General features: G+C 45.6%; 3 protein-coding genes across 5 annotated transcripts; 1 reads left to right on the top strand and 2 right to left on the bottom strand.

The window, feature by feature from the left end:
- Positions 1 to 45: 45 nt before the first annotated feature.
- On the bottom strand, positions 46 to 10,909 carry fmnl2b (formin-like 2b). The gene is made up of 28 exons (XM_028010490.1): positions 10,035 to 10,909; positions 9,467 to 9,550; positions 9,232 to 9,312; positions 9,034 to 9,110; positions 8,607 to 8,690; positions 8,386 to 8,529; positions 8,190 to 8,316; positions 8,040 to 8,116; positions 7,873 to 7,966; positions 7,387 to 7,461; positions 6,967 to 7,077; positions 6,742 to 6,891; positions 6,567 to 6,668; positions 6,267 to 6,487; positions 6,088 to 6,194; positions 5,604 to 5,786; positions 5,487 to 5,507; positions 4,927 to 5,051; positions 4,647 to 4,849; positions 3,456 to 3,690; positions 3,317 to 3,385; positions 3,167 to 3,247; positions 2,350 to 2,479; positions 2,119 to 2,279; positions 1,307 to 1,408; positions 1,114 to 1,209; positions 669 to 792; positions 46 to 587 (listed from the first exon to the last, which is right to left on the bottom strand). The coding sequence occupies exons 1-28, from the start codon at positions 10,149 to 10,151 to the stop codon at positions 499 to 501; spliced, it is 3,270 nt and encodes a 1,089-aa protein (XP_027866291.1). The 5' UTR covers positions 10,152 to 10,909; the 3' UTR covers positions 46 to 498.
- Positions 10,910 to 11,280: 371 nt separating this feature from the next.
- On the top strand, positions 11,281 to 12,747 carry LOC114141206 (cyclin-dependent kinase 5 activator 2-like). The gene is made up of 3 exons (XM_028011687.1): positions 11,281 to 11,723; positions 11,805 to 11,942; positions 12,271 to 12,747. The coding sequence occupies exons 1-3, from the start codon at positions 11,478 to 11,480 to the stop codon at positions 12,745 to 12,747; spliced, it is 861 nt and encodes a 286-aa protein (XP_027867488.1). The 5' UTR covers positions 11,281 to 11,477.
- Positions 12,748 to 14,906: 2,159 nt separating this feature from the next.
- LOC114140575 (uncharacterized) lies at positions 14,907 to 22,251 on the bottom strand. Of its 3 annotated transcripts, none has more exons than XM_028010657.1 (8): positions 22,056 to 22,251; positions 20,681 to 20,930; positions 19,318 to 19,576; positions 19,148 to 19,246; positions 18,418 to 18,750; positions 17,144 to 17,470; positions 16,502 to 16,834; positions 14,907 to 15,906 (listed from the first exon to the last, which is right to left on the bottom strand). In XM_028010657.1, exons 3-8 carry the CDS (start codon positions 19,532 to 19,534, stop codon positions 15,791 to 15,793), a joined length of 1,425 nt encoding a protein of 474 aa, XP_027866458.1. In that variant the 5' UTR covers positions 19,535 to 19,576; positions 20,681 to 20,930; positions 22,056 to 22,251; the 3' UTR covers positions 14,907 to 15,790. The 3 variants fall into 3 exon arrangements, with proteins under 3 accessions (XP_027866458.1, XP_027866456.1, XP_027866457.1); XM_028010655.1 differs by having other exon boundaries at positions 19,318 to 19,560; XM_028010656.1 differs by having other exon boundaries at positions 19,318 to 19,560; positions 20,681 to 20,927.
- Between the last annotated feature and the right edge of the window lie 79 nt (positions 22,252 to 22,330).

Below are 22,330 nucleotides of genomic sequence, written 5' to 3'. Positions count from 1 at the left end.
GTTTGGGTTCAGGAGACCCGGTTGAGCTGATTTGGGTTCCGGCGCTGTGGATCTGTAAGGCCAGTAAATACAACAGAAGATAGAAGAATACGAAGCAGTGAGAAGAGTTGAACCCTGTACAAGCGGACGCAGACCGGAGGAACCCAGAACCACCACAGAACCTCAGACCAGTCGACCTGCAGCGCCCCCAGTGGAGGGGAGGTCTATAGCACCATGGTAAACTGAACCCAGGGGGTTTTAATGGCACCTTATGTTTGAATCAGACCTCTAGCAGCTCATGGGTTTCCACCCGGCAGCCATGTTGGGCAGGTGTTCAGGTCAGCGTTCCTCCGCCATGTTTGAAGGCGTTTGGGTTTGTTCTGAAAGCACCAGAGGTCCGTAGCAGGTCTGGGTTCCCGGCCAGCGACCAGGAAACTAAAACATGATCCGTTCACATTAACCATCAGAAAAGTTCAAAGTGCTCATTGGTCCCGTTGCTCCGGAGTGGGCGTGGCCAGCTCAGTAATGCTCTTCAGAGTGGGCGGGGTCACAGAAGAAGCGAGAGCTGCGTTTGGCCGACCGGGCCGTGAAGGGAACCGTCTTCAGTGCTGAAACGACCAAATACAGCCGCCGGTCAGGACAGCGCCAGCTGACGCCTGGCCCCATGGTTACCATAGTAACCGTGTTACCTGTGATGATGTCCTCGATGGCGCCGTCCTTCCCTTCGTACACGTGGCGGCTGTCTTTGCCTTGCTTCCGTCTGAGCTCCGTGACCAGCTCCTGCTGCTGCCGCTTCCCTTTGTGCGATGGAGACTGGGAGGACGAAGAAAGGGTCAGGGGTCAAGGGTCACGAAGGTCCAACACTTCATAAGACTAATAAACCAGAACGAGTTGCTGGCTGACACAACGTAACGGACCTGCAGGGTCACACAGGCCGACCCGGTTCTCTGGGTTTCACCACATTCATCAAGAAATGACAAAATTTAAACTAAATATTTAGTTAATGGGCTAAATATCTGCTTAGCAAGCTAACTAGTTAGCTCCAAACTGAGCATTTATCCCTTTACTAGCTAAATATTTATCCTACCAACATAATATTTCTCTCCAAATTAAATATTTAGTACCAGCTGGTACCTTGGTCTCCGCCTCCTCCTGCTGCTCCTCCTGCTCCAGTTTCTCCAGCAGCATCTGCTCCTGGCGCCTCCTCTGCTCGTTGTCCTCCTCCGCAACCTAAACGCACTTCCTGTTAGTTCAAACTTCCACCACTTGTTACAAAATGTGGGAGGGGCTTCCGGTCAACAGGCCACGCCCACTTCATGGCGCTCACCCTGTAGGCTTTGATGAAGCGAACAAAGATGGGGAAGAAGACGGACGGCGGCATCGTTTTGGAGCTTTCCCCAAAGAACTTCACGGCGTCTTCGAAGGCGTCCTGCAGTTCAACCACACAACTCAAACATGACGGCCTCGTTTCTACCAGAGTTACGGTAACGGTCAGTCGGTCGGTCAGTCGGTCAGTCAGTCAGTCAGTCGGTCGGTCAGTCGGTCGGTCAGTAAGTCAGTCAGTCTGTCGGTCAGTCTGTCGGTCAGTCAGTCGGTCAGTCAGTCGGTACGGTAATCAGGAGACCAGAGGACTCACTGGCAGCTGGAGTTAAAACTTTTCACCATTCAGAAATGTTCATGTTTTTTTCTGAGATTAATCTCAAAATTTCCGGTTTTTTTTAGCTAATTTTCTTGTTTTCTGTAGAAAACTTCAGATTTTTGAGGCAGAAGTTAATTTTTTTTGTATAAGTATATATATTTTTTTGTATAGAATGTAAAGGTTGAGTTGGGGGTGTGGCCAGCGGGAGTTTATTCTGATTTAAAGTGACAGAGACCCTAATGCAGCTCAGAATAGGAAAAATTGACCAGAATAAAATCTCATTTTCTAAGAATGATTTTGTGAAAAAATGTAACGAACAGGATTTGTTTAGGCCAGAGACCGATCCTAACCTGTTAAGATTATCCTAAGAACTGATGGGTCAGAAATCATCCTAAGATTCTGAACTCAACCTAACATGACATCATTTCAGTGTTGTAACGTCGACGTGTCGTTCTTCTGTCCGTGGCTAACCGGATCAGTACTGGTCGGCTCGGTCTCACCTGCGCGATGCGAGCGTCCTCCTGCAGCTTGTTGAGGCGGGACTCGTTCCTGCTGATGAAGTCTTTCAGCGTGGCATTGTGGGAAACGCTGAACTCCCTCCAGGTGAGCTCCATGCCGCGCTGCAGCTCCTTTACGTCACACAGGACGTTCTCCAGGCTCACTGCAAAGACCAGACAGGTGAAGACGGGTCAGACGGGCTCTGCTGCGCTGCGATTGGCCGGCGGACTCACCTGCGGCGGCTTTGTCCACGTAGTGCAGCTCGTTGTAAAACAGAATGACTCCGGGATATTTCTCTCGCACCACGTTGGAGATGTAGTGCAGCAGCGTTTGCTTCCGGTCCGTCGATTTGGTCTCCAGCAGCTGGAAGCAAACAGACCTGATATCTGCTGTCTGAACCAGGGGTGCACTTACTTTTCCATCCATAGAGCACAGTAACACGGCGCATCAGAGCCAAGGCAGGGAGGAGGGAAGAAGGAGAAAATATCCGCCAAAAAACACAGAAATTTTGAGATGAATCTCATTATTTTTCTGGAAAAAGTTTCAGAAAAAGTTTCAGAAAGTTTAAATTTAGTCTCATAAATTTTCAAGGAAAAATTTGGAAATGTCTGAGCTTGAAAAGTCAAAAATTTGCAAGAAAAAAAAGTTGAATTTCTTTTATTTTCGAAAGTCAAAACTTCTAAATTTTCCAAAATTTCAGAGATTAATCTCAAAATTATAAAAAATTCATTTTCTGGAATTTTTCTGAGTTTCTAAAGTTGAACATTTTCAGCAGCAAGGGAAAATTCTCTGCATGCAAGGATGAGTTAGTTTGTTGTCATTTTCTTCCTAAAAATACGAACTTTTCCAGTAAAACATGTTGAAGTCGTTCTTCTCTTCCTTTAGTTTAGTTTTTTTTTTTTTTTCAGCAATTTCTTTAGTTTGTATATTTGAGTTAACAATTATTTTCTAAATTGGTTGCAATCGATGAATCATTTGATTTCCTAGTGTTTGAGCGCCCCCTCCTTCCTGCCGCCCTGGGTGTCTGCCCACAGGGTGTGAACTGGTTACCAGGTCCAGGCTCTGCAGCTTGAAGCCGTACACGGCTCCCCTCTTGCTGCTGTTCATGTAGTTCCCCAGAGCCAGGATGATCTGCGGGACAAACAGCAGAGACGTTACCTCAGGACGCTTCCGGCTGAAACTAAAACCAAACGCACCGACCTCCAGGATCTTCTTCAGCTTCTGAGACGATTTGATGGAAACCGACGCGGCGATGATGGCGTGGAGTTGCTGAGAGGAAGCACAGCCGGTCAGTTTCGGGTTTTCTCTGAACCTCTGCGGTGTTTTCTGGTTTCCTTACCGGCGTCAGCATCTGGATGTTGTCTGCGTAGTTTCCCATGAAGGTCATGATGGTCATGCGCTGGCTGAGCCGCTCGATGCGGCTGAACTGCATCATGAAGCGGTCCTCGTCGCTCAGAGCCTCCAGCGGCTTCCTGTCCCTCTCGTATTGCCGTAGCAGCTTGACCTCGGCCTCCGTCGGGATGAAGCGCGTCAGACACTCAACGAAGTCCACAGGAACGGTCCGGAGGTCGAACCTGCACAGGAACGCCGCGTCGCTACGCCATTCTCCTTTTTCTACCATTTTACCATTTATTAAAATCAGGATTTTTGGTTTAGAAATATTGGCAACTAAATTTCAGATCATTTTATTTTGTGACTTTTTTGATGTCGTTAATCAAACTGAAGCATAAAAAGGCGAATTAAGATCATTGGAGATAAAAAAGTGGAGAAAATTTCTGCCAACGTTTTTGATTAATCTCAGAAATTTTCTGGAAAAAACAGTAAATTTCCAAAGTTAAATATATTTTTAAATATATTTGAATTTTTTACATTAATCTCAGAAAAGTTGAAAATGTGTGAGAATTTTTTTTTTAAAGAGATCTCTGAAATCATCTGGAAATAATTTTCCAAAAGTCAAAAATATTTGAGACAAAATTCTGAAATTTTGAGATTAATCTTAGAAAAATGATCAGCAGCCAAAGTAAAACATTTCCAGAGAAAAACTAGAAATTTCTGAGTTTCACAAGTTGAACATTTTTGACTTTTGAAACTAAAAATGTCTCGGATTGACGTCCAAATTTCAGATTTTTCTCAAACAAATCTTTGAGTTTTGTAGCTCAGAAATTTTCCTTGTTTTTCTAGAAAATTTCTCAGATTCATTTCAAAGTTTCTGAGATTTTTGGTGGAAATTTACTGGTTTCCTTTCTCTGTAAAATCGCCCCAACACGCCGTCGTAGCGCTCCTGTGTGAACTGCGGTCAGTAGGGGGCGCAGTAACGCCTCACCTACTGAGCGCGCTCAGTGGAAGTAAACATGGCTGCTCTTGTGACTTTAAAGTTGCTGTCCAATCAGAAGCAGCAGATTATCATCTTAATCCTCATTATTGTCGGCCATGTTTGTAGTTTTTCTTCTGGTTTCTACGTATCAATGCGACCCGGCCATGCAGACTGGATCGGGTCGGACCCAGAGCCTCGTGTCCGGTGTGGACCTACGTGTGGATGGCTCGGCAGATGACCTCTGAGGCCTGGCCGGCCTTCCTCAGGGTGATGGCCAGGTTCTTGGCCCGGTTGGCCTCCAGCAGCGACACCTTGGACGGGGCTTTCTGGGGCAGCTTCTGGCGGGACAGCGTCAGGTCCACGGCCGGGCCCTGGGCCTTGGTCTTGAACAGCTCCTCGAAGCCCTCCATGTCCAGGTCCTGGTGGCGGACGGACAGCGGCGTCACGCGGCAGGTAGAGGGCGTCTGGAGGCCTGACCTCTGACCTCTGAGCTTACCTGCAGGATGGACTCGTCGTCGATGTCGTTGAAGACGGTTCCGTTGATCTGGCTGGGCTTCAGGGCGACCCAGTTCAGCACCGGCATCCGGAACTTGGTCTGGATCGGCTTCTTGATCTTCACGGCTGGAGGGGAAAGGTCAGAGGTCAAGAAAATACGAAGATTCAAGGATTAATGTGAGATTCAACCAAAATGTTTTCTGTTGCTTCAGCACATCGTCTCTGAGTTCACTAATGTTTCTCATCAGAGGAATTTATCTGGGTTTTATTTCCAAAAGCATTTTCAGAAAAAAGAGAAAATTTCTGCCAATAAAGTTCAACATTTTAGAAAAAATTTACATTTCTGAGTCAAAAAGTTGAAAATTTGAGATGATGTCTGAAATTCTCTCATATGGGTCCAACTCTTCTCTCATATGTCTAACCTGAACCCAGAGGTCAGAGGTCAGGTACGACCTGTAAAGGTTTTATCACAGATGGAAGCTGGAGACTGGAACCAGTTTGGTTTCCAGTCTCCAGCTGGTGGACGGATGGAGTTAAAGGAATAAAAACGATAAAACCTACAGAACAACTTGAGCGGACCCTCTGGCAGCAGAACAGAGGAGAAAACGGGTCAGTGTCAGAGGTCATCACCTTCTGTTACCATGGCAACGGGCCCGGAGGCCGAGGCCACCGTCTCACCTGCGAGGCCAGAGTTAAAGATGACGGTCGCCGACCCCCCTGACCCCGGCAGGGGCGGGGCCACAGGAGGAGGGGGCGGAGCCATGGGGACGGAGGAAAGCTCGCTGGTCCTGCAGGGCGGGGGCGGCGGCGGAGGGGGCGGCGGGGCCGGAGGGGGCGGGGCCGGATACGGTCCGTTGGACACTGAGGACAGAAACAGAAAGAGTCAAACCTGCAGCGACGCAGAAACTAAAAATCAACAGAAGATCAGAAATTTTACAGAAAAACTTGGATAGTTTAAAAAGTTGAAGATTTGCAGGAAAAACTTTAAAAAAATTTTTTAATTTTGAGTCAAAAAATGTCCAAATTTTAACTGAAGAACATTTTCTTGAAAACCTCTGAGTTTGATCTCAAAGTGTATTTTTTTTAGCCCTGACTGTCTGTGGGACTCAGAGACATTTCTCCTCATCTTATGAATGACTGGCTGGTTTTAGGTGTGGCTCACCTGAGCTTGGCATCGGTGGTGGCGGTGGAGGCGGAGGGGGCGGAGCCGGCATGCCTGGAGCCCCGCCCATCCCCGGTCCCATGCTGTGATATGCCACCGTCTCTGGGCTGCAGGAGTCAGGAACCGATCAGGAATCGGTGGCTGAAAGCCGTCATCCGGTCTCAGAGTGCGAGTCTTACCTGGGGGACAGCGTGGGACACGGCGGCGGCGACGGGGAGGCGGAGTCGGCCACGCCCCCGTCGCCCTCGCCCCTCTGAGGCTGCGGCGCTCCGGGTCCGCCGGACTGCTGCGCCTCCTGCGCCTGGCGCTCCAGGCGACTCTGCCGGCGGATCGTCTGGTCTTTCTCCCGAACTATCCGCCTCAGGGTGTGAACCTGGGTGTTGGCGCTGGCATACACCTCCTGCACACAGACAGCTTCGGGTTCAAAGGTCACGCAGTCGTACCTGTATGGATCCAGCCAGCTGGAGTTCAGCACCGACCCGCAGCTGGTCCAGCTCTTTGTTGGTCTGCATCAGCTGCTTCTCCAGCTCCACGATCTTCAGCATGGCTTCGTTCTCCACATCCAGCAGCCGCTCCGACATCTGGAGGAAGAAACCAGATGTTGTCCCGAACTTTGTAAAGGACAGGGTCAAAGGTCAGCCTGATGCTGCTTACCGTAGCCAGGTTCTCCTCCAACTCCTCCACTCGCTCCAGAGCAGCGGTTTTGGTCTCTGCGTCCTCCAGCAGCGTCCCGACGTCAAACACGTTGTCCAGGTAAGCCTGGATCTGGACCTGCAGCCGGTCACTCTCCGTGTGCTTCAGCCTCTGAGGGGAACGGCGCCGTGACTCACCGGGCCGCCCGATTGGCCCAGGGCTCGTCACGTGACCCTGACGGATTACCTCCAGGTGTTCCTCCAGGTTCAGCTTGGTGAAGTCGTACTGCAGGTGAACTCTGAAGTTCATGTCCTCCACCGAGTGAACCACGATGTTGATGAACTGCATGCAGGCCACCTGGGGACAAGCAGGTTGCCATGGAGACACCAGCTGTTTACACCCGACTGACACGGCTGAAATCTTTGGGTCTTTTTCTAAAACATTCTGAGATTAATCTCAAACTTTCAGGAGTTTTTTGAAGATAATTGACAATTTTTCCCCTTTATCTACAAAAACCCAGTTCACTGTTGTAAAATCTGCCTCAGGCAGGTGTAGAAACTGAGGAAGTTATTTTGAATCATTGAATCAACCTTTTCTAATGTGATATAAAAACATATAATTGATGGAAACACAGATGACGTCACACAGCAGCAGCAGCAGAGTTACCAGGAAGTCGATGTTGTCGTCTTCGTTCTTGAAATGTTCCATCAGCTTCTCGAAACGCATCGACTCGTTACACACCTGCAGGCGTTAACCGGAGAGCAGGTCAGGGCGTCAGGCGGCCGCCGCCGTTAACAACACAAACAAAAAACTTTATGAGTTTAAAATGTGGAATATTTTACAATTTTGAAACTCAAACATTTCCAGGTTTCTTGAAGAAAATTTCAAATTCTTCCAGCAAATTTGAAAATTTTCAAACAAAAAAATTCTGATCTATTTCTAGGAAATTTCTGAGATTGATTTAGAAATTTCAGACTTTTTTCTAGGAAAATCTTGACTTTTGGAACTCTGAAATTTCTTTGTTTTCTCCTGATTTCTGGGGATAATCTAATAATTTCTGACTCTCTGGGGGAATGGACTCCTCCTCTGGTTTTGTGTCTAGTGGAAATGACGCGGCGCTGTGTGAGGCCGGTGTGTCTGGTGACTCTTTACGGTTTTGAAGTTGTCGAAGGCTGCCAGGATGATCTCGTGTCCTCCTCGGACCAGGCACACGGCCGCCAGCAGCTCCAGAACCAGCGCTTTGGTCCTGGTCAGAACACCACAGTCCGTCACGCCGTCAGTCTGCTGTGCGGCGGCCATTTTGTTTTAGTTTTTACTACCTGGGGTTCCTGTTGTTCAGACTCAGAGCGATCTCGTTGACGGCGTGCGGATGGGACATCACCATGTTGAAGCCGTACTGAGGAAGAGGAAGACGGGTCGCTGTGGCGTCGGGTCATGAGCATCTTAAAGCGACGGGAGGTTTTTCCTACCTGGTAGTTCATGATGGCTCTCAGACACATGATGCAGACATGGACGTCGTCCTTCTTGCAGACGAGTCGTGAGTTCTTCAGGGTTCGGCGACTCGGCAGCGTGTTGGATCGGGTCACCAGGGTCGAGCTGTGGATGTGAAAACCTCAGATTTCCCGGTTTGGCCGGACGGAGCTCAGGGTTTGGGTTTCTCTTTACCTGATGGAGTGTCGGGCCGAGCGGGAAATGGACGAGGACGGCGACGGGAGGCTGCAGTCGCCATGGAGATCCTCAATGGAGCGACTCCAGGGCGAGTCGATGGAGCCCACCTCGCTGCCGGTGTCCGACTGCTCGCCATCGAACCTGGGCAGATCAGAAAGGTCAAGGGTCATTCTCCAAAAACACCAAACCTTGAGACGGTAGGGAGAGATCTGACTCACGTGACGGCGTACTGAGCGAAGGACAAATACTCGACCAGAACATCCAGACCTCGATTCTCCTCATTTAGAAACTCTCTGACCCAACTGGAGACAGAAAGACAAATAAATGGACAAAACGGAGAAACATGGACAGAGACACGTTGGACACCAGCTGTGTTCCCATTAACCCTAAAGCTGCTCCCGTTTTAACTCTGGTTTTATTTCAAAAACTGCAATGGAAACACTTTTTCACGTATCCTGAACCACATGATCAACAACTAGATGTTACTACTGCCGGAAACGACAAAGAAGAAGACAGGAAGTGGTCAGAGTGCGATGACGCTGCATGTCTTTGAATTGTGTTTCTTTTTTTCACATGGGCAGAAAGTTTTGCACACATTCCTAACAGAAACGCGTCTAAAGACGGAGGAGTTGGACGGACAGCTACCCGATGTGGTTTGTACGCAGAGAAATCTCGAGCTCTCTGAGCGTTTGCGTCGACTCCTGAACTCTTCGTCTGAACTTCTGCGGACAGAAAAAGATGAAAACATTTTCAAAAACTCTGAGCTTCTACTTCAACAGTTTAGTAAACATCTAACATGCAGAGAATCGTTGGATCGAGTAAAATCGGTTTCTGTCGTTTCACCTTCCGCGTCACAGCCGGATCGAGGAAGCCTCTCAGTTTCTGGATGTAGGTATGGGGGGGGTTCTTCACCTGGAATCTCTCCTGACAACACAGAAATGCATCATGGGAATCCAAATACGATTCAACCAAACTGTTCCTGAGTTGTAACATCAAAATTAGAAAATACTAAGCTAGGTTAGCTTGAGTCCCGTTGGGTAATGCACAGAGACCATGGAGAGACACCTGCAGGACCTACCTGATCGCAGATCAGCTCCCACTTCTTCTCGTTGTCATAGGAACGCAGCAGACGCACCTTGTCTGGAGGTAGGTTCATCGAATTCTGAAAGACAAAGAGTCTCCGTTAGTCCATGAGGACAGAAACATCGTCTCCTTTGAGAGCCAGATTCATAGTTTTCTGATTCCTGTGTTTTACTCCACAGCTTTATAAACTAGCTGAGCTAATTCTGCCATTATCTCTGTGAACTTTGACCCTCAGGGAGCCCCAGTGGACCGGTGATTTTCTGTCATCCCCTGGTAGCTTGCTGCCTCGACTTGCTCTGACCGGATGTTGGTTCCTCCTCAGGGAATCGTTCCTCTCCACTGTCGCCACATGCTTGTTCAGGCGGACGGGTTTCCTTTGTAACCTGAGTCTGTTTAGTATTTATATCTGATCTGATATTGATCCGATAACGTAATCGGGTCGTGGATCTGAGCATGAATTAGCCGTCTAGCTGCCGTCTCATCAGACTCGGGATGTTTGCTGCCTAATTCGCTGAGTGTCATGCATGCATGGCGGATCAGAACCTGCAGGTTCTTCCACTCACCAGGGCGATGGAGAACCGCTCCTCCAGCTCCGCCGGGTCGGGCATCGGCAGTCGGACCGGGGCGGCTCTGGACCGGATCACGGCCAGCTGGCTCTCCATGCTCTCTGTGTTCCCCATCACACACACACACACACCCCCACACACACCGAGGCAGAGGAGCGACCACAGCGGACGCAGCGAACACACCCACCCGGACCGCCGCGCTCAGACACACAGCAGCAGGAACATGTGGTCGGCCATGACGGACGGAGGCGGCTGGAGGCCGGGATGCTCTTCCTGTCCTCGAACGATGAAGATCCCCTCCTCCTCTTCCTCCTCCTGTCTGCCTCTTTGTCTCTTGCAGGCAGCGATGCTGCTGCTGATGCTGCTGATGCTGATCCAGATGAAGCCCGGCTCTGCAGCCGTGTTGTTGTGTGTTTGGATGAAGCGTGTGTGTGTGTGTGTGTGTGTCGCAGATGAGCCGGTTAATCCTCCCCCTCTCCTCCCCCACACCAAGAAAGAAAGAGAGTCGGCCTCCCCCTCTTTGTCTCTCTCTCCCCCGGAGCCGCCGTCGTGTGGAGCTCGCTCGACCCTCCCTGCTCAGACAATGAACCTTCTGCCGCCCAGGCCCCGCCCCTTTGGCCTCACTGGGGGAGGTGGATAATCTGACTCTGGATCAGCTGCTGCAGCTTTCATTCATCACATCCATCAGGCCGCCTGCTCAAAGGAGCAGAACCGGGTCGGGTCTGGCTCATTAAACCAGCCAGAGGTTCTGATGGACCCGACTGCATTTTTACTGCAGATTAAATTTAAATTCATGTTAAATTTAATCTCATCATCTTCAGATTAAAATCAAACTGATGAAAAGAAATGAAAGAGTTTTGATGGAGGAAACTCCTGATGTTCTGTGGATCGGCGCCCTCTGCTGGAAACTCACTAAACTAACAGGAAGACTGGACGCACCGTCCACTTTATTAGGTACACCGTTTAACAACAAAATATTTAACTACAACTTAAATATTAGCTCTGAAAATATTCTATTTCTAACTACAGTATATATAGCACCATAAATATTTAGTTCTGAGTTGGTAGATTTATATAAACATAATTATTTTAAAACTAAATGTTTATCCAAGCTAAATATTTAGTTTATTAATTAGATATTTAGTTCTGTCAGAGCTAAATATTCAGTTTAAAAACATTTTAGATTTAGATTTCAGCAGCAGCATCTTGGATCTTAATGAAACGTAACAAAAGTTTGGATTCTGATGGTTCTGGAAGTTTCCATCATACTTTATTTCTCTTCTGGTTCTGGTTCTGGTTCTGGTCCAGGTCCAGGTCCAGGTCCAGGTCCCTAAGCCTGCCGTGTTCTGGTTGAGCAGCAGAGGGCGCTGCAGCAGCTTCCAGACGGACTCGGAGCCTCCTGGATGCTGCGGCTCTGCGGCGGCTCTCTGCGGCGTCGCCATGGGAACGCTGCTCTCTCTGCCTCCCGGCTGCCGATCCGCCGCGGCGGCTTTGAAGGAGCCGCCGGAGGTTCCTGAGGAGGAGGAGGAGAAGAAGAAGAGGCGCTCTGTGCTGCTGCAGGCGCTGCGCTGCAGGAAGCGGCTGGCGGCGCTGGGCTCCAGGGGGAAGTCGGCCCCCGAGGCCCCCAAGGTCAGAGCGCGGCCCCGGCAGGAGGAGCAGATGTGCATCAGGAGGCTGGTGGTTCAGGTCGGTACCGGCTCAGGTCAGTCAGGAACCAGAACCTGGTCCCGTCTGATGAACTCTTCTTCTGCTGTCTGAAACCTGCAGGCCTCCACAGGCGAGCTTCTTCACTGTCTGTCCGACTTCCTGCGCCGGCGCTGCGTCAAGCTGAAGGAGTTCCCGTCCAATCGGATCGTCGTCTGGCTCAGGAACGTGGAGCGAGCGCTGCTGCTGCAGGGCTGGCAGGTCAGGTTCTGGTTCTGGACCGTCTGTTGTTGGTCTGACCTTTGGATCCGATCTATTGTGTTCTCCAAGTTTCTGAGCTCCAAAAGTCCAAAATTCCCACCAAAAAATGTTTCAATTCTGAGATTAATCTCAGAAATTTTCTAGAAAAAACTTTAAAATTTCTGAACTCCAAAAGTTTAAAGATTTTAAATTTAAGATCTTACAAAATGTCAAAGTTTTTCTACAAAATTTCTGAGTTTTTTGGTGGAAATTTACTCCTTTTTCTATCTACAGTGGCATTAATAGGCTGTGGTACGTTGAACCGTTTCCACCGTCTCTCTCTCTGCAGCATCAGGGCTTCCTCAGCCCGGCCAGCCTCGTCTTCGTCTACCTGCTCTGCAGAGACGCGGTGGACGAGGACACGGCCTCGGAGCAGGAGCTCCACGCCACCTTCCTCACCTGTCTCTACCTGGCCTACTGTTACCTGGGCAACGAGATCTCCTACCCCATGAAGCCGTTCCTGGTGGAGTCGAGCCGCGACGTCTTCTGGGAGCGAGCGCTGGAGGTCATCGAGCGTCGGAGCGCCGACATGCTGCGCCTCAACGCCGAGCCGCGATTCTTCACCGAGGTTTTCCAGGACCTCAAGAGACACAGCGGTGGCGGTGGCGGCGGCGGCGGCAGCAGCGGAGGCGGCGGCAGTAGCGGCGGCGGCAGCAGCAGCGGAGGCGGCGGCAGTAGCGGCGGCGGCAGCAGCAGCGGAGGCGGCGGCAGTAGCGGCAGCAGCACCCAGAGGACGACGGACCAGCGGATGGACGATCTGGACTGAGAGAGCCTGACCCACCCAGGGCTGATGCAGCTTCCTGTTAAGGCTCCCATGGCACCTACACCGGTACCAAACTCTCAGGACCGGTTCTGACTCACCAGAACCTCCTCAGGTACAAATAGGTCCAGATGAAGGCCTGGACGGATTCGTCTCTGGGCTTCAGAACCGGACAGCAGGACAGCAGAGTACACTTCATCTGAGTCTGGTTGTTTCCACACCTGATGGTCCGGTAGACCCGGTTCTACTGGAAATTAAAATGCAACATTTGCTACATTTTCAGCTGGTTTGGTTCTTTCAAACTGAACTGGGTCAAACAATCCAAACTAGCTGAAAACCTGTTCCCCTCCTGGCCTGTGGGGGCGCTGAAGGAAACGACACTGAAGACCCTGAGCAAAACTTCCTTCTTCACCAAAAGGAACCAGATGGAAAGATGTCAGATTATATCGGTTATTAGTCTTTGGCTAAAGACCATGAGTCGTTTCTCCTGCTAGCGCTGGCTAGCACGTTTGTTTTGGTTGCATTACCCAGAATGCCCTGCGCAGTACTACACTTCCTGCTTGTGGAGCCGTCTGCAGCCCGCTTGGCGTTCACATTCGAACCGAATCCAGACCGAGGATTGATGACACATTCTCACCTCCCCAAACGAACTGTACTTTGACTAGGCCAATGGACTGGATTCGGATTGAAGCGGATTAAACAGGGCTGGTGTGAATTCAGCACAAGATTACAGCGGATTACAAACAGAGAACCAAAACCTGAAGAACAAAACTATTTATTTACCCAAACAAACACGGATCTGTGAAAACTATGCAGTAGATTTATTTATTTTTCTAGCCTGTTAGCTTAGCATAGCTTAACTGTATACAACTCAATTTTTATCACCGCTATGCTAAATTACTTATCAAGTGAAAATGAATGAAACATTATAGACTGTCCAATTAAACAACCGTTTAAATACCTCCTTTTCTCATCTATGAAGTTTTAATTTGATTATTTTTAATCATTATTTACATCAACCCACCAAATGGGACTAAAGATATAAAATACATGAGCTGTACTCTCATGTATTTGCATGTAAATGTTCATTAATATGTAATGTCCCATTTTATAAAAATAAACTTGAAACAATCAACAAAATACATATTAATGGTTTTTAAAAAACAAGAGGATTTCTGCAGTTCTCCTGCAGAAGTTTTATTCTGCAGGAGAAGAATAAAATTTACTTTAGTAAATTAAGGATTTTTTTTACATTTCCAACTAAAATAATTGAAATAATTATTTCTAAGAGCTGTTGTTTACCTTGAGGCCTGTATATTTGTTTCCTTAGTCAAAGTCCAGCTCTAATTTTCAACAAGTTCAAGATTAGCAGTAGCCATGTAGCCTGATGTAAAACATTTAGTCAAATGCTGAGAAGTTTTAATTATTGTTGTCAAACGTTATCAAACTCTCCGTTTTGAATCTAAAAACCCTCAGAAATATAGAGAATTAATTCATTTAAAGTTAAAACTCAGTTTCACACAAATCCAAACATTGTAGAATAAATGTTTGGCTGCTGAACTGGACCGTTCATGGTCGCCATCAAGCTAATTTTGTGTTAGCATCTCCACTAATCTTTTTAATAAACATTAAATTACCGAGACACATTAAAACATACCTTTATCTTGTCTTTTTTCCATTCTCCTTCTTTCTTTTCTCTCTCCCTGAAGGGTTTAATCCTTTTTGCGACATTGTTCTGCTAACTTTTTAAAAAAATATTCATCTTTCACCGCAGCTCATGTTACCGCTGAAGCCTGATCTACGGCGGCCACCAGGGGGAACCCAAGAGCAATTTATTTTTTTCTTTTTGCCGATATAAAGAATAATTTCTGAATACATGATCAAATATAGATTATTGATTTTTCTGGGGGGCCCCGGGGCCTCAGCAGCCGCTTACATATAAATAACGCAGCATCCGGACTGTAGTTCCCACTATGGCCACCAGAGGGCGACAAACCCCGCTCTGAATATAGAGATGAGTTTTAGAGCTGCAGCTGGTTTCTGACTCCCACTGATGTTTTTAAAAGTAAGCTATAATTGATCATGATAGTAAAACGTAGATGTTTTGCATAGGAACGAGTACCGGAGCTGATGACAGAAATGAATAAAAACAACACAGAGAATAATGATTGTTTTCAGTACCATGTATTTCTAAAAATAAGTAAGTGAACATCATAAAAAACTAAACAGAAATATATACACAATACTGAAGTGAACTTTCAATATTAATGTGCACAAGGTTTCCTTAAGATGCTGAAAGACAGTCACAAATTTCCCCATTAAATGGTCAGTTTCCACTGCATTAAAACAAACAGGACTAGTAAAATATCATCCTGCTAGTTAACCAGACATTTTTAAACCAGTAACTCAATTTTTATCAAGTTTAAGTGTCGTATTAATATTACACAGCATGCATTTAATTTACCAAGTTAAACTCAACATAGAAGGTAAAAAAGTTAACAACTGCCAGCTAACCAATTAGCATAAACAAACATTTTATTCACAACTCACCAATTTAATTTACAGTTCAGTTCATGACAAACGTCATGGCTCCAGACTCACTGGGTTCAGATCTTAAACATATTTGTGTCGTGAGCCTTAAAGTGCAGAAAGAACAAAAAGGATGAAACAGGAAGTAGTTTGGAAGTAGAAACTTGTTACCAGCTGAATGTGATTCTGATGACTGTCAAATTAAACATAACGGTGATCCATTTAGAGGAAACGGCCTAATTAAAGGCTGATTTTACCGAGTTACACGTGGAAAGTAAAGATGACAGAAGCAGGTTCAGAGATGTTGAATAAAAACAGATAAATTTGCTACAAGAAACATCTGAAGAGTAAAAGATTTCATGGTGGAGTGATGATGCCAACCAATCTCAAGCAAGAAGGTTGTTGGTTCAATTCCTGGTGGATTTTAGAAAGTGCTTTTGTTTTGTCAACTGTTCTTGAACTGAAAATTGAAGAGTTAAATGTGCTAAAAGACTCTGAAAGAGGAAGTGACATCACAGTTTCACGTCAGAGCGTCAAATAATGAGTCGTTGGACTCAGCAGACATGAGCGGCGTCATGTCGATGGAGTCGCTTCTGTCCCTGTTTCCAGGATCTTCATCCTGAACCTGCTCTCCTCCTGCAGAGACGACGGACAACGATCAGAAGAACAAAGAAACAAACTGCAATGAAACATTCAAATTCTGAGAACTTTGACTAGACCATTGGTCATGAACCTGGGATGAGCGAAACATTTTCTCCATTTCTCTGTTTTTGTAAATAAAACAGGAACGAGACGTAAAAAGCTTCTGCCTGTTTTACTAAACCAACATTCTCAATCTGACAGTAATGTAGATTCAGTCGGACTCCTGTGTGTCGCACATCTCCGGCGCCATCTTGGTAGGCAAAGTGTAAAGCATAGAGGACACACAGATCCAGGCCAACCGACAGAAAAGATTATGAATATTATTTATTATAAAGTATTTCCACATTTCTGGATTTTCTACCCACTGAATGAAAAACAAACATGTTTTAATCAAAAACTGACCAGACACACAGCTGCAGGTTTTATTAGTTTCATAAGAGTTTTATTGAAAGAAACAGATTTGGAAACATTTTCTTTTGTTTGATTTTATTATTTTTAATAATAATTCATTATTTTTGTATGAATTATTGTCATTTTAGTCTTTAAAATACCAAAATTTCCACTGAAATTTGATACACTGCAGACTAACCTTTGTATTTGAGCAGAACCGTGGTCCACGCCACCAGTTTGGTTTTCCTCCAGACGCCACACCTGTAGCTCTCTGCGGCGCCGGCTGCGGGTCGGCTCAGGGTCAGGCTGATGTCTCCCGTTTGCAGCAGGTCTTCATTCATCTTGGTTCTGGTTCTGTAGTGATGGTCCTGCTCTTGCAGCTGATCAGAAAGGAATCTATAAACATGAACAATCACCACCGGTTTCGGGTCGTAGCGCCACCACACTATTCTGGCGCCTTTAAGGAGATCAGGTGCCACTTTGAACGGCAGCTGGACTGACTCCGCCCCTTCCTCCACCTCCACCTGACAGTCTGAGAAAACAAAGATCAACAAAGATCAGCTGCTGCTTTTCTCTCACTCACTGATGTCTGTGGATAGAAAACCAAATGTCACTGATAAGATTTCAACAACGTTTTCCTCTTTTACTTTAAAGAAATACAGCTGATCTGCTTTTTGGGGGCTCGTCCGGGATAAACAGAGAAACATTATAATTCTTCCTGTTCATTAATATTTGTTGTGATATTTAATATTAAACAAAAATGAAACTTATTTAAGCTTTTGATAAAATCAGTCAGTATAGCAGGGGTGTCCAAACGTTTTGTCAGATTCCAGCCACTGACCTTCGACCTTGAGCTGAACTTGCTTCTTGTAGAGGATGTTTCCCTCCTGGCTGAAGATGCTGCAGGTGTAGATGTTGCTGTCTTCGTAGGTGAGGTGTTTCAGAGTCAAAGTGAGGTCTCCAGTTTGTGTCCAGTCTTTGTTCATCTCGGTTCGGTTTCTGTAGAACCGGTCCTGGTTCTCCAGACGGTCAGAACCGTCCTGAAACACGTGTACCATCTGGTTTTCACTGTCCTTCCACTCAACTTTACAAGACTTGAACAGCTTGGCTGAGGTGTGGAAGGGTAGCAGGACTTTGTCTGCACCTGAATCCACCTCCACCTGTTGGACTGAGAGAACAGCAAAAGCAGATTACCCAGAATGCTTCAGGAAAGTCTGAGTTAGATTGAGAGAATGTGAATCTGCAGTTTTAGCTTTTTAAAAATGTTGTTGAACTTCCTTGTTGCTGAAATGTTCTGCACTGATAAACCTGAGAAGGAAGAAGTGTGATGAGTTCATATGGCAGCTTCCACACGCCTGAACATGCTGAGGAATGCCACATGTGACAGCGTGTCTCTGCGAAGAAGACTGTTTCTATGTGTTGGGAAAAGCTCCAGGTTGTTTAAAGATCAGCATTGATTCTTCTGGATCAGCAATATGAACTCTATCATGCAAAAACACAAAATACTACCAAGTATTTAGCCTAGTTTATAGTGAAAATATATTATTACACTTAAAATAAGATGAAATTAATTTGCAAGTAACTTTTTGGAAAAACACAGGAGCTTGTTTAAGTCAATAACTCGTTAATATTGAAGAAAAATTATAACTTTTACGTGGGAAATGATTGGTTATAAGTGAAACAATCTGCCAATGGAATTAAAACTTTTTCCTCAATATTAAGAAATTATTTACTTAAACAAACTCCTAGATTTGGCTGAAATGTTACTTGTAACTTAGTTTCATCCTATTTCAAGTGTAGCACAATGTTTACACTAGAAACTAGACTGGAATTACTTGCTAAGATTTAGTTTTTGCAGTTTTATCATAATACTGAATTTTAATAAAGGCGTCTAAATGTTATTAAAACTATAAACATTCCATTTATGGTAGAAATATTGGTGATAAAACTGAAACACCCAAAGACCAGATCAGAGGACAGAGTCATGTTGCTATGGTAACTGTTGTAGCATAATGGCAACCTGAGAGAAGAAGAGCGGCAGCCATGACGGTTGAGCAGCATTGATAATGGACATCTCGGTTTATGTGAAACTCTGACCCCAACCCATCAGCTGACCTTTGACCTGCAGCTGAACCCGTCTCTTCATCAGGACGCGTTTCCTGTGGCTGTAGACGCGGCAGGTGTAGGTGTCCGTGTCGGCGGCTGTGGGGATCCTCAGGGTCAGGCTCAGGTCTCCCGTCTGCAGCGGGTCGACGCTCATCTTCGTCCTGGTTCTGTAGAACTGGATCTGTATCTCGGGGACGCTGTCGTGGTTCTGGTAGACGTGGACCTTGTTGCCGTGGCGATCCGTCCATTCCACCCTGGCGTCGCTCGGCAGGCGAACGTTGGTCGTGCAGGGCAGCAGGACGAACGGCTGACCGGAGTCCGCCTCGATGCTTTTGGTGTAATCTGAGAGGAGAAGAAGTTGAGCTTCACAGGAGCCAAAACGACTGAAACGATTTGAACAAGTCAAGAATGGTCAAATTCTGACCACAAAACAAAAACAATAAAATGTGGGCATTTAGAAATGACCTGTCATTCTTTTAATAAGGCAATAAAATAAACATTTAATTGGCCTGGAAGTAATTTTAACTTTTCAGTTTTTGCTCACATGACAAAACGTTTGGTTTAGATCATAAAACAGAAATAAAAAGTCATAAAACCAACATTCAGTCACCAATTGAGAAAATTATATTAATCAAACATGTTGGTCAATGTTTCGTTTATTCTGGTCCAAATCGTCTCTACCCGGCTGGGTTTGGGTCTGAACTCGTGGTGGAAGTTTGTTCTGGTCTCTCTGACTCACCTCTCCTGAAGTTGTGCCTAAAATACCAGCAAACGCCTCCAGAAGCCATCAGAACCAGAACCATCAGAGAACCCAGCAGGATTCTGGTCCAAAACGGTTCTGTGGAGAAAAATGAGCAACATCTTCATCTGCGAGCCGTCAGCTGCTGCAGCAGCAGGTTAGCTCCTGACCTTTGACCTGAGGCGTTGGCTTTGTGGAGGTTTGCTTTGTGGAGGTTCTGGGGTCAAAGGTCACGTTCAGGGTCAGGTTTCCTGTCTGCGGAGCGGTGGTTGTGGTTCTGTTGAGCTGGTACTGATCCGTCAGCTCATCTCCCCGTGTTGTGTTAGCGGTGGGCAGGCTGAGGTTGGATCGGGTCCAGGCCTCCGTAGAACCGTTCAGAACCAACATCTGGACCGCAGGGACCAGCAGGGACACTGAGCACAGAGACGGCTGTCATGGCAACGGGCTTATGAAGCAGCAGCAGCAACAATGTTGACGTCATAAAACAACAAAAACAAAAGATAAATCTGACTTTAAAGCTTTTAAGGAAAATATTTATTTCCATATTTATTAAAACTGTTTCCATGATGTCACAGTCTGTTATCATACTGTGAAAAATTAAATAAATCAAGCTCCTCTGTGTTCTCCCAGTGCTAACTGGAAACAACCAATCAGAGCCAGGAGGCGGGGCTTAGTGCTGTCAGTCAATCTGGTGTGGCGCTGCCAGCTTTTCTCTGAATGCTAAGGCTAGCAAGCATAGCCACTGATGACAGCTGATAAACAATTTTCCAGTAATGGTAAGTTGTTTCTCCACCATTATCACATTTAGCACCTGGTACATGAGATTGATTGGCAGCGTTAAGCCCCTCCTCCTGGCTCTGATTGAAGTAAAGCACCAGAAACAACCAAACAGCAGTAGCAGCTCAGAGTGGAGATTGATCTTCTCACAGATTGTCTCATAATAAACTGTCATGACGGCTTCAACAAATATCTAAAAACATTTTAGAAAAGTTACAAACTGCAGCTTTAAATTTGTTTATTTTTCAGACGGATCTTCTTTAAAATATCTTTAAAGTTTTTATTGATACAAAGGAGCTTTTTGAGTCTCATTCCAGTGTCTTTCAGCAGCAGAATGTCAAGATATTTCTCCATATGTTGATTTAATTTTGGGAACATTGAGCATAATGACTTGTGCTAGTAACAAATTGCAGATATTTATGGACAAACACATAAAAAACTTTATCATCTGCATAGAGATGAACGTCTGAGCTTAAAGTTGATCAATAAACTTTTATATAAACAGAAAACACCGCAGCTGACAGGCAGAGGTTATGAAAAATGATTTTAGATCCTGAACTCAGTCTGTCAATATTTACTCCAGTTTCAGATGACATCATGAAGTACAGCGGACCAATAGAAAGACAGGAAACAGGCAGGAGGCGGGGCTTATTTAGTCTTCAAAGCTTCAACCAACAAAGAGACTAAAATAGCCAAACAGTCTCACTGATAAACTTCAGCTCCAGCAGAACTGGACCCAGAAGAACCGGATCTTACCGTGCAGGAGGATCCAGAACATTTTCTTCTTCCTGTCAGAACAAACGGATCAGAAACCTTCTGGACTCATTCTGGTGAAACTCTCTGCTGCTCGGCGGCTCCACATGATTCTGAACCGGTTCTGTTGGATCCAGAAACGAAAATGTTCACCAGAACCAGTTTGTCATGGTTCAGATCCCGCCCCCTCCATCAGCCTGCGCTCTGATTGGATGCTGGTTGACCTTAGAGCCTCAGGTCGAAGCTGTTCCTGCTGAAACAAGAGAAGAAGAAAAACGGCTTTAAAACGGACAAAATGCTGAGAAACTGAAGATTTATTTCTTAAGATGTTTGTTGTTTTCATGTCTTCAGTAATATGTTAGATAGACAACATTTTAATAAAGGAAACTAGAGTAATTTTTGTAGAATAAAAGTCTGTAAAACTTGTTGATGCAAGATAAAAACACAGTTGCTGAATTAAATAAAAATATTTCCAAAGCTCTGTTTGTGTTTATTATCCTCGTTTTAACTCTTCAACTGTAATCAATGATAAATACTTTGTTGTATATAAATATGCAAATATAATTTTTTTTGTCTGTAAAACCTTAAATTAATCATAAATTTGCTCCATTCTTGAACTGTGGAGCGACTGAACATGATGGATTTTACATTAAGTTAAGAAAATTATGGATTTCAGAATAAAACAATGTTTTCAGTCAGAGGCTTCTTCACATCGTTGTAACACAGACTGCTACAGGAAATCCTTCCTACCATCAGCCTCTACAACTATTAAAAAAAAGATTTAAAGTATTTTTGAATTTTTCAGGGTTTTTTTTTAACTTCTGGCAGCTGAAACTCAAGCAGAGTGACCCTTGACCCTAGGTTGAAAGGTCAGGGATTTAATTGACCTTTCAGAGATTCATTAAATCAAATTAAACTTTAATCAGATTCTGGTGATTATTTATAATTTCCAACAGATTTTGAATAAATCACTGGAATATTTTAGTTTATACTTTCTGACCCGTTTCAGCTGCTGGTATTTTTAATGTTTTGTTGCTTTTTGCTGAACAAATAAAAACTATTCAGAACGTAAATTATTCCCGAGCTGAAAAGTCCAACGTGACCCAAACGCATCGTTCTGAACGTCTTTCTTCCTTATGGAGAAACTGACAGTCACTGAACTGGTCAGCATCGCCCTCTGCTGGACAAATTACAGAACTGCATCAGTTCTTCCTTATTGAACAGTTGATCTTTGGAGAGAATAATTAACGCTCATATTTAGACTAATGTGATTTAAACTGTCTTATAATCAAAACGTAGCACACAAATATGCTTACAGAAGCACAAATACTCAGGCTGAGAGCAAATTATGGGATGGAAAAAACATGAGAATAAATACCTGACAGGACCAGAGCACCTAAACGCAGCTGAAGTCCGAGGAAAAGTTGGGAAAAATCCTCAGGAATCCTTCAGGAACTGCTGATCCAGAACGTTGTGAGCCGCTACAGACGGGTCGGAACCACAGGAAGAGAAAGCCGCTTCAGAGCAGAGTTAACACTGTAAACAGCAAATCATTAACAGATCCAACATGATATCGGAACCGAGCCAAACTCTGGAAGGAATCAACCAGGAAGTTGATGACTCAGCAGAAAACGGTTCGATGCAAAAATAACA

The sequence above is a fragment of the Xiphophorus couchianus genome, chromosome 24 (genome assembly GCF_001444195.1).
Source record: "Xiphophorus couchianus chromosome 24, X_couchianus-1.0, whole genome shotgun sequence".
In the NCBI taxonomy this organism is placed as follows: Eukaryota; Metazoa; Chordata; class Actinopteri; order Cyprinodontiformes; family Poeciliidae; genus Xiphophorus; species Xiphophorus couchianus.
Note: the sequence above shows the minus strand (reverse complement) of the source record. Positions and strands in the feature narration are given on the sequence as shown.

What these genes read in the sequence shown, in the direction of transcription:
- fmnl2b (XM_028010490.1), bottom strand. Translation starts at nt 10,151, where the DNA reads ATGGGGAACACAGAGAGCATGGAGAGCCAGCTGGCCGTGATCCGGTCC. An exon ending in GGGTCCGCTCAAGTTGTTCT is followed by an intron (nt 5,052 to 5,486) that starts GTAGGTTTTATC and finishes TTTCCCCTCCAG; the next exon opens with CCGTGAAGATCAAGAAGCCG. An exon ending in CATCGAGGACATCATCACAG is followed by an intron (nt 588 to 668) that starts GTAACACGGTTA and finishes TGGTCGTTTCAG; the next exon opens with CACTGAAGACGGTTCCCTTC.
- LOC114141206 (XM_028011687.1), top strand. Translation starts at nt 11,478, where the DNA reads ATGGGAACGCTGCTCTCTCTGCCTCCCGGCTGCCGATCCGCCGCGGCG. An exon ending in TCAGGAGGCTGGTGGTTCAG is followed by an intron (nt 11,724 to 11,804) that starts GTCGGTACCGGC and finishes TGAAACCTGCAG; the next exon opens with GCCTCCACAGGCGAGCTTCT. An exon ending in TGCTGCTGCAGGGCTGGCAG is followed by an intron (nt 11,943 to 12,270) that starts GTCAGGTTCTGG and finishes CTCTCTCTGCAG; the next exon opens with CATCAGGGCTTCCTCAGCCC.
- LOC114140575 (XM_028010655.1), bottom strand. Translation starts at nt 20,702, where the DNA reads ATGTTCTGGATCCTCCTGCACG. An exon ending in GTTCTGGATCCTCCTGCACG is followed by an intron (nt 19,561 to 20,680) that starts GTAAGATCCGGT and finishes CTCTGTGCTCAG; the next exon opens with TGTCCCTGCTGGTCCCTGCG. An exon ending in AGTTCAGCTCAAGGTCGAAG is followed by an intron (nt 16,835 to 17,143) that starts GTCAGTGGCTGG and finishes TTGTTTTCTCAG; the next exon opens with ACTGTCAGGTGGAGGTGGAG.